This window comes from Amyelois transitella, chromosome Z (genome assembly GCF_032362555.1).
Source record: "Amyelois transitella isolate CPQ chromosome Z, ilAmyTran1.1, whole genome shotgun sequence".
In the NCBI taxonomy this organism is placed as follows: domain Eukaryota; kingdom Metazoa; phylum Arthropoda; class Insecta; order Lepidoptera; family Pyralidae; genus Amyelois; species Amyelois transitella.
In genome coordinates this window covers 10,556,308-10,566,991 of record NC_083535.1, presented here as the reverse complement: position 1 = coordinate 10,566,991, position 10,684 = coordinate 10,556,308, and the positions used below count along the sequence as shown (strand labels likewise).

The following is a 10,684-nucleotide window of genomic DNA, read 5'->3' as shown; positions in this document are numbered from 1 at the left end:
ATTTGTTTAAACTGAAAACTTAATGGTTGGTTTCTTTTAAATGCAACATTGTTATAAGGTTTTTTTTATATCGGCTTATCAATTCAGTATAAAAATGTAGTCGTATTTAGTTGTTTAGTTACGGTGCGAAAGTTTAAGAAACAATACAGAAGTCCCTTCTTGACTGAGGCTTTGGTTTTGTTGTTTACATAATAATTTAATTTCCTGCCTCTTTTTCCTACAATTAAATGCCGATATGGTTATATCAGTTATTGCTCGAGTAACTTCAGGAGTTCAATAGACATTTTTCTTAAAAAATATATGACAAGAAAAAAAAGTTGTAAACAATTGGCATGCAACAGAATGTGCAATGTGTAGTCGGTGTGGGTCGGCGTCGCGTCGGCCCCACTGGTTGCTCGTGTGTGGGGCCCGCTTCGGCAAGTGTTTCAAGTTGTCGAGCAAAGTTTGCGCGGCGTGCCAACCCCCCATCGATCGAAGCGGGTGCGCGCGCACCCCCCTAGGCACATAAATACAACGCGACAGCCCCTCGACTCCCACAAACGCAAGAGGACGCGATCAGCACAGCCGCTCGCCCGGGGCGCCGCTCTTTCTACTCTCTCTCTTTCTCTGTTCGTCTGTCTTTCGCTGATGCGGTCGCGCTGGGGCTGATGCCGGCACCGCCATGCCGCGCTGCCTCATGGCCAAGAAGTGGAAGGCGGCCCCCACGGCGGAGCTGGCCGATGAGTCGGAGGAGGAGATCGACGTTGTTGGCGAGGGGCGCGGCGGCAGCCCCGCGCCCGCTGCCACCGCGCCGGGCCCTTCGCCGAGGGACCCCGAGCCCACGCTCCTCTACAACGGTAAGTCACATTACTCCCATAAACATCTATCCTTCATCTCCTTCTAGCAACATTTCATGTTTTGAATACAACCGCCCGCCCGCACGTGGCGCGGTCGGCCAAACAACTCGACGTATTCAAATTGCGAAACTTCGGTTTAATGCTTCTCTTCTTTACTTCAAGGTCAGTACTATCGATCAAGATCATCAGCTTTTTAGATTAAGACTGAAACGTGATGCGGACGATGCGACTGCCTTATATTTTGCGAATTTCAATCAATTTACATTATGTTATGCGCATGCGAGTTTTATTTGTAAATAAAATCATGTTCTTGACCAAATAGTGATATTTTTTGAAACTCATACTCATTGCACAGTTAAATATTTTTTTTTATAGTTGTCATAGCTATCTAGTCAAGTAACATGATTTTAATCATTATTAAATGCATTTAATTATATCAATATCATGTCATCGTGGTAAGTTATTAAAATGTTACGACAATCTTCAATAACATGTTTGAACTCTTCGTTTGTACTTCAATAATTTTAATTAGAAATATACTTATACACAATAACACCATACTGACAAGGCGGCACTAAAAAACTAGTAAAAATGCAATTCATTTGAAAAGGTTTATTTCCTATTTAAGTAATTACGAAACCAAATTAAAATAAGTGGGTACAACGTACAAGCTCAAACTAAGTTGTAATATTTACCAACTTTTAATTTCGATTTGTTTAGAAAATAAAACAATTCGACACGTACTTACCTATTGGAAAAAAATATAAAAAGCAAAAAAAAATCTGCAAATATGCCTGCCGAAGAAGGCTGACAGCACTATTTGCGCAAAAATAACGTCCGCCCGCGTTCTTATAGTTTCTTCCCGAAAACACGTTTAGATATCAAAAGAAATATGTAGGTTTATTTACATATTTACATAAAATTCGAAGAAAAGCAAACATAAAATTACATCTCATACCCGAAGGTGTAGGCAGAGACTTCATCTTTCCACTTGCCACGATCCCTCTACGATGGTATTAGATAAAATTGCTGCAAAATTATCGGTTTATTCGGAAAGTAGCGAAAACAAAAAGGAACAGACAGACATAACGATTATCATTTTAGTTTCGTTGGGGTACACGAAAAAAGTAAAATGTAAAATTGGAAACACTAAATCCATCTATATTATAAATGCAAAATCTGTCTATCTATTTGTTTTTTTATGAAAATAATTTGGTATCCTAGATCAAATAGAGGCCACATTTTGGAAATATCCTTGAGAGTAAAGCCCGGGGCAAAAGCATGTTTTACATGTATTAATACAAATAATCAATAATCCCTTTGCTGGGTAGACAGAGACAACAGTCTCGAAAAGACTGATAGCCCACGTTGACATTCAATGTATTATTATTATTTATTGAAAGTGCCTATTTCATAAGTTAATTTCATTTTATATAACGATTCAATATCATTATGGGCTTTCATTGCCCATTATATTGATACCTCGCTCAATAGGTTCAGAGAATTTGTACAAATTGAGGGCCTGTTAAGTCAATTAATTATTCCATTTATCACCTCACCTACGACACTAAGGTCACCTAGAAAGGCCTGATATATATAGTGAAAGATATTGCAGCTATTCGGTGAAATTAGTCTGATAATACGTAGATACATGAGTATAATAAGCCTGAATCGAATAGCGAAACCTCATTTTTTGAGCTGGTTAAATACCTATCTATACACAATAACGAACTATTCTAATACTAGCTTAGTTCGTTTACCATGGTCACAGAGGTCAGACGGCAGTGACGATCTGACTTTCGCAGTCCTAGAATGTGGACCTGGACGGACCCTGACCTCGTCTCCAAGGAGGATGCACCTGAATAATAGTACATACACGAAAAACACATCTTTTTTTCTTCTTCCTCCTGGGGTTAGTCCTGGTTGTTTCATCAGCTCTCTGGATAAGCTGCGCGCCTGGAATCGACCACGATTCTTAATCAAATTTCGAAACATCGAAAAACAAAACTATTCATTGATTTTTTTTAACAATTGCACAGTTACCGTGCTACAATAAAACGCTCAATTGCTACAAATGGAGTAATTGTCAGGAATTCACCGTGAATGCCACGCTGCTCGTATAAACAAAACTGTTTAAATAAAAAGCTTCGCTTTTAGCGTGATAGTCAATTTACGGCACTCGCATCTTATACAATTTCTACTATACGGCACATCGCTCCCGATCGGAACAGATTCACGAAATCAAATTGTATATTCTGACGATCTTTTGAGCGTGAGAAAATAGATTTTGTGTCTATCGTTCAACATATTTTTTTTGTATAAACTGTGGATTTAATGCTACCGAAAAAAAGATAATGTAGTAAGAGATGGGTTAAAGTGCACAGTGTGGGTAATTAACGATTATACCTTTATGCGAGAAAAACCAAGTTTAAATCTAAAAAGAATTGACTATAAACATAAGTCTATTTGGAGAATAGGGAACCATTTTTCGTCCAGGAAACAAAAGTATAGTTCGCATCCGATGCCCAACGTAGCACGCGAAAGCAGTCGGGGCGAAAGCTAGTCTGAGTAGAATGAACTGTCTTTATGAATAAATTATATGAACGTCGTCACATGCATTTTAGGACAGCAAATGCGATAAATTCACCATAACGAGAGACGGTAAAATATATTTTTATGGTGTATATTAATTATTTTTGGTTTATGGTCTGATATAACTCTATAGTCGTTATACCAACATAGATAAGTTAAATAAGTAGGAGAACACGTACATTATTAAAAGAAATATAAAACATTATGTTAATTGAATTTGGGAGCTACCCAAGCAAAGAAACTCCCGTCTGCCCTTGTGTGGAAAGTCTAGTGAATACCCGTAACACCTGCGAACCTACTAAATTAGGCCGATACCAAATGCAGTGCAATGGTAGGGTGTGCTGATTATCTCCACATTCCTGTTGCTATGGCTGCCACCATGTGCAGCCAAATCACGACTGAATCTGCAACTTATTTCCAAGGACTGGAGTCAGAGCGGCCAACGGGTGACTCTCCAAATTAACCGTTGCGGGCAAAGGCGTAACCCTAATGGCTTTCGATAAGGAGACATAAACCCGCTGTTATATAATTTGGCATTGCAACTGGCCGCAGAGGACGAAGAATGCGGCTGTTCATAAGAGCGACATTACTTCGTTGTGGTCTTACCAACTTACCGTTATTTTCTCCCACAATCTCGTTCAGACTTACAGATGTAGGGATGTTTATCTTTCACCTTTTTTGAAACTCTTGACTGGGATGACTCCTGTTAACCTGTCACAGAAACCTGCCCCAATATGCACGGCTGTTGCACTAGGTGAAAGTTGCTTTCATCTTTCTAACCAGACATCTCGCGATAACCATAGAGTGTTAATCCAAAGTGCTGGGCGCCACACGTCACAAATTTGCCCTTTCAATATCGGGAACAATGTTCATAGTCAATCAAAGTAACAGTTCCCGTCGAATAACTGTTACATAACACCGAATATCGGTGCATAGTTTCGGAGCCAACTCCGAGGATTACGTCATTTCGACATGACAAAGTGATTGATTTTATGACACAGAATTTACATATTTGCGGTTATAAATTATTGCACTCCATAATTATAATTGTAATAGCGAGTTTTCGGTTGTATTGAAAACAGCTCTTTTCGGAGATTGTTCTCAATGGTGATATGATTTCTTTTTGTTGTAATAGTTACCTAAATTGAATCTAGAGAGTTGCTGTTAATAAAGTATTTATTCGCATATTATGATAATAATAATATGCGTATATATAATTATTATTATACTCGTATTAGCAGGTGTTTAGCAATACGCATAAAGACTAAAATTATTCGCTGTAAAAATACATCATATTTGAACATGTAATGATTGTTACAATAAAAATTATGAAATAAGATTAAATTAAGAAGACATGAATAAATAAACCCGAATATGTACCAAAAAAATTCCTAAAATGGATCGCATTTGCATTATCGAAATATCGGAAATATCACCTGGAAGTTTGGTATGGTCGGATAATACGGATCTCGATAGTTCAAGAAGGATTTTGCCATTGTACTCGTAGAGAGTTCAATGTTTGGTTAATCGAAGCATGAAACTTAAACCCTCTCCGATCAAGATATCCTGTATGATATCCTATAATAAGTCTTAGCTCAAAGTGCTATCATGAATGTGTAACCTATTAATATTCAAATCAGGGTGGAAGGTAGCTACTCAATTTCTACATTGCATGGAGTTAAAATTATGAAATTTTAACATGAATAAAAAAAAGAGCTGACGACGTACAAAGCTTTTACGATGTTATACTCGTAATAATATTATATGCATAGAATTAGTTTGATCTAAGAGTTAACTAGAAAGTACTAAAATTTGTAGGAACGAATGATGATTTGGTAAATAAATGAATAACATTGGTAAAAGTAGCAGTTATGCACTAATATTGGTTTCGAAATATTCTCAAAAAAGATTAAATCTCAGGCGAGTAAACATATAGTTATAAGGTTAGAGGTCAGGTCATAGGTTATCAGAACCACTTATCAACAGACACAAGGCCAAATAAACGTTGTAAACCTGTGCATTTCACCGTTATAATAGTTGCCTAGTAAGTAGTAATAACAGTAGTATTTTATTTCGCAATTCGTTCCTGCCAGCGACAAATAAAGCATTCATAAAATCAGTCATGTGTGAGATCGTATAGGATAACATTGATTGGTGTACTATATCATCGCTCCGCTCCGCTATGAATTTCCGCCAATTGGATCGCTCATGTCATACTGTGGTAATTGAATGAGGGTAACGGATTACATACAGTCTGATGGCTTTCACTTTTGTGCATCGGAAATATTTAATGCTTACGGATATTTTTAGGGATGTTATTGACAATGTTTAAAATATTTTATGCCGATTCAATTTTTAAAAACATAACATCATGTGAGAAACCTAGGAGACACTATAGAATATTACGAATCCATCCCATATCCAGTTATTTGGAATGGAGGCCATTGTTCTCGAAGTGGGTAAAATAGGGAGAAGGGTCATGAATGTATTAAAGTGAATTAATTAATCATACGCTAGACTTTTAAATCACAAAATTGTATAAATTTTTGTATAAATAGAATTTGACAACTGGTAATACTCAACTCGCAAGGCGAGTTAGGAGGCAGACGATCGAAAAATTATTGGTAAATTATTTAACACCTTTAACTTGTCACTTGGAATCTTATGACGATCCCACGATCTTAAAAGAAAAAAGCTACAATCAATCAAGAATTCAATATAATAAGAAAGAATCTAGCGATAAAAGCAAGATAATTTAGACTTGAGCTAAAAGAATCACCACCCACAATAAAAAAAATGCGTCACGCACAACGCATGCGCATAAAGAATTAAATTACGGTTAACTAGTGCTTGCCTGTGGGTTTAATTTTTTACTTACACCAATTTGACGTCATATTATACAATTACTATTAAAAAGAAGTCTACTTAGTACGCGAGTATTCTGCACAAAAATAGTTCTCGGATGGTGATAACTATGATTTATAACATAAAATAAAATTAGTTAGTCTACATCTACCTAAGCTTGAAGTTTGGTAGTATTTATTACTAGGTTATAAAAGTTGTATCGTTGCTTTAAGAAAGTCGACATTTCTTGCCGCCTAGGTATCCCTTAACATACATCTACAGCTATATAGGCTGAGTTTGTGTAGGGGCCAGTTGGACGCGAGCCAAGAGAGCCGTCCGCAGCTGAACCCAACATAATGCCACCCTACCTAACAAAACTATATGTAGTGTACCTACGTACATTCGTACAATACTTACCCATCATGTTGTTTCTGATAGAACCCTATCTGTTGATAAAAATACAAAACAGAAATTTAAACTAGATACTGTTTTTATGTTGGATCGACCTGGCTTTTGAATTGATCTTGAAAATTTACTATCACTGAGTAAAACATAAGACACGCGCGGCGCGTAAAATGACACGATCGAGAAAAATTTATTGGACGGATTACATAAATACGCCAAATCTTGAACTTATTTATGTTCATTATAACAGTTCCTATATAACCATTAGTAGTTTGCTACATATTAGCAAAAGAAATCTCTTCCAACATTAAATCTCACTCTAGAATCATATTGTTTATTATCACAAGTCTTCTTTTAAAATTAGCTCTAAACTATATTAACTCAGGATAATTGAAAATTAATTTTCATAATGAAAATGAAAAATGAAAAATGTTTTATTCAGTACAAAAAATACAGAGTTTTCTACAACAGTTGCACTGACCGTCACACTAGGATTCCCTGTGTCGTGGCGACCAGTGTCTTCCCCTTAAATTTATTAAACAATTTTAATTTGTGTTTTTTGTGGATGAGAGCGTACGTTAAATAGTAATTGTAAAGTATTCTTACATATAATTGTAATAAATAAATAAATAAACACAATAAATATAAATATATACATTAGAAATACATGTAATACATATATACATAACAACATGCAAATATTTAAAATATATATTATATATATTAAACATATGTTTTATACATTATATATATTATACATAAAATATATATATATTTTTTTTTTTTTTTTTTTTTTTTTTTTTTTTTTTTTTTTTTTTTTTTAATGCATAATTTCATATGACATTAAGTAACAAGTTCTCCGTCTCATTGTAGTTTTTAGTCATTAACCACTTGCATACAGTACGTCTACATCTTAATTTAGTCATTTTGACAATGGTCTTATCCACCCTGTAAATTTTCTTATATAGGTATGGACCCATAAATTTGAATGACCTACGCGCGAAGACTGTTTTGATTTTTGGATAGTCCCATCTGTAACCTCTATAGAATTTTCTTGCTAATTTCATGGCATTTTTGTGAAAACGTAGAATAGTTGCTGATATATACAATTGACGCACGCTAAGGAGCTGACACTCTGAATAAAGTTTTTTAGTTGGGTATCTTCTGGGACGACTATATGCTATTTTTAGAATGGCTCGTTGAGCTCTTTCTAGTTTTAATATAAAAGTTTTTGGAGCTCCACCCCATACCACTATACAGTAGCAGATTACTGATTGACATAAACTCAAATATATTAGTTTAATAATATCATGGTCAGCAACAGATCTTAACCTTTTAAATATATGCATGAGTTTTAATGGACCAACTATAGGCGGGAGACGCGCGGCTGACCGCTCTAATTTGGCGGTTTAGTAACAGTAATTAATCTAACATCACATCGGCTAAAATTCTGAATTACTCTTGTCATATTTCTATATGACAATAAGAAAATAAAAATTCAATTTCACTTATATCTGTGATTTCGTCTGAATTAATTATGGATGAAGTGAAGAAATATGCACGGATAGTGCCAAATTAAAATATGTAATTACTGCCTACCCCTCCGTGACTATGTATTTATGTAGCAGATATGATGGTATTTAAATATATATTTTTTTTCTTTCATATTTGTATTAAAATCCATTCACGGTGTTCGGGCGATTATCATACGAGGTTTGACTTAAATTTAACTGAGACTTAAATTGTAAAAGGGTTAGTGAATTTCTTTTTTATCCCAGCTGCTCTTTATCCCACGCAGATTGTTAAAGCCAATTAAAGCAAAGGCTTTTGAACTACATTCTTCTTTTGAGAATCTGCTAGCAACGCATCATTATTTTTCGAGACTAGTGACATTGACATTCTTGACATTGACCTGTGTATGCAATGCATCGAGACTTTACAATGTATGTGTATTTTTCTATCCACTTTCTCAGCAGAGCTTGCTGCTAAAAAAATAAATAATCCAGCATAGTTGATACGCGCGTTGATTTTTGCAGAAAATCTCTCCATCGCGACTTTGAGCTATTTACATGAGATGAGTTACCTCAGATCTGTGGAATCACAAGGATTTGTATGCGGTTACACAAAGGTCGGCTCTAGAACAATAGGCGGATCCGTTTTCACCGTCGGCGCCGAGATTATATTAGCCAAGTTCCGCTTTTCTTTTTCTCTTTGACTTCCGAGAACTTTCTTTAAAGTTTGCTTTTGAAAGTTAAAATAAATTTAACAAATTTAATAATTAAAACTATTGCTTAAGTAAATTCTAAATGAAGATTTAATTAATTCTTAAATGAAGTTTTATCTACTTGTGCTTTGAGCTTTGATTCAGAAGGGAGACTGCTACTAACTAGATTATTTAACGAGGACTTCACACCAAATAAGGCACTACATACATACACATGGTCACGTCTATATCCCTTGCGGGGTTGACAGAGACTGATAGGCCACTTTCAGCTGTTTGGCTTTATGATGGAATTGAGATTCAAATAGTGACAGGTTGCTAGCCTGTCGCCTAAAAGAAGAATCCCAAGTTTATAAACCTATCCCTTAGTCGCCTTTTACGACATCCATGGGAAAGAGATGGAGTGGTCCTATTCTTTTTTGTATTGGTGCCGGGAACCACAAGGCACTTAGTTTAATATTAAGCTTATAAGCATAAATATCGATTTAGAACGTGTCTTTTGTTTATTAATACTTTTACAGTACAGAAAATACCACCGAATATCAATCTGTGGCGACATCTCTTAGCCACAAGTCACAACAACCAATCACGCGACGCTATCAGTCAAAAACAGCGAATAGTCTAAATCGCGCAAGCAAGGTTTTCACGGATTGCAGTATATATACATATATACAAACTCCCAGGCATTACACCTATCTCGGCGGAAGATCCTCCCTTTGGTGGCAGTCGAGCCATAATCATCGTTCCCGCTACAAATCAATCAATTTATTAAAGGCAACAAAGATTGCTGATTCATTATTTTATTTCCAAATTTTACCATTAAATCATTTACTCTAAAAAAACGAGTTCCTATTTAAAATATCAGATTATTTCGTTTATATTTTCCACAAATATTTTCCTCTTTCGTTCCGAAATTAACGTTCCTGAACACGGTTCTGTTGCACTGTTTCGAATTTCACATTTATACTCGTATGAGTAAATATTAAAACCGGGAACTGTACCGCATTGAGGTACACATTCAATAATTTCACATGTGTATGTTGAAGGAAGTCGGGTGTACTCTGCAAATATTCCTCTGACGTCTTATGAGTGAAGTTGTATTCACTTCAGCGAGCATTGGTTGTACCGCATATTGTACCTAGCATATATAGTTAGGGCTATGGGTGACAAAGAAGAAATGTCCTGCTTCAAGAGTTTGTGACTATCTCTGAATCTTAATTTCTAAATTAAGCTATTTCGTAAGTCATTCAAGCACGATAAATTTAGGCACCGCAATATCTAACATTATTGTCGCATTACGTAATTTGTAAATTGTAGCTTTACGTGGGAATTTCGTAAAATACTTTTTAGTGCACCTACGTGCCACATTTTAATATCAACTCAAACCCAGTGGTCTGCGCTATTCGTTGATATATCAATCAGTTAATCTATCTCCCAATTAATATCTACAGACATTACTCCGAACTATGAATGCAACTGTTACATTTGCTCTAGTAATTAGACGTGTGTACCAGACGAGACAAACACGCCGCTGCCGACACGCAGGTAATGCTTTGTGTGCGTCCCGCAAACAGAATCCGGCCGGAAATTCGCGTGTCCACAGAAATTAGTGGCGTTCGCGGAAAATGTTTGGCCGCGAACGGCCAAAATGGAATCGAGAGGGAATTTTCAGTGCTTTGAAACTGTGATCCGAGCTAGTTTAGGTTCTGCGATGGCCTTTTTGGTTCTGCGTCGGATGTCCGGTAAAGGAAAAATATGTTTCCATATTTTTTAAACCTTGAACGTA

General features: G+C 36.0%; 1 protein-coding gene across 1 annotated transcript in view; it reads left to right on the top strand.

The window, feature by feature from the left end:
• The first annotated feature begins 661 nt into the window (after positions 1-661).
• Positions 662-10,684, top strand: part of LOC106133800 (transcriptional repressor scratch 2-like) — a 46,985-nt gene continuing 36,962 nt past the window's right edge. Inside the window, exon 1 of the mRNA XM_060953806.1 lies at positions 662-836. Within this exon, the coding sequence (XP_060809789.1) occupies positions 662-836 (175 nt within the window). The remainder of the gene's footprint in view (positions 837-10,684) is intronic.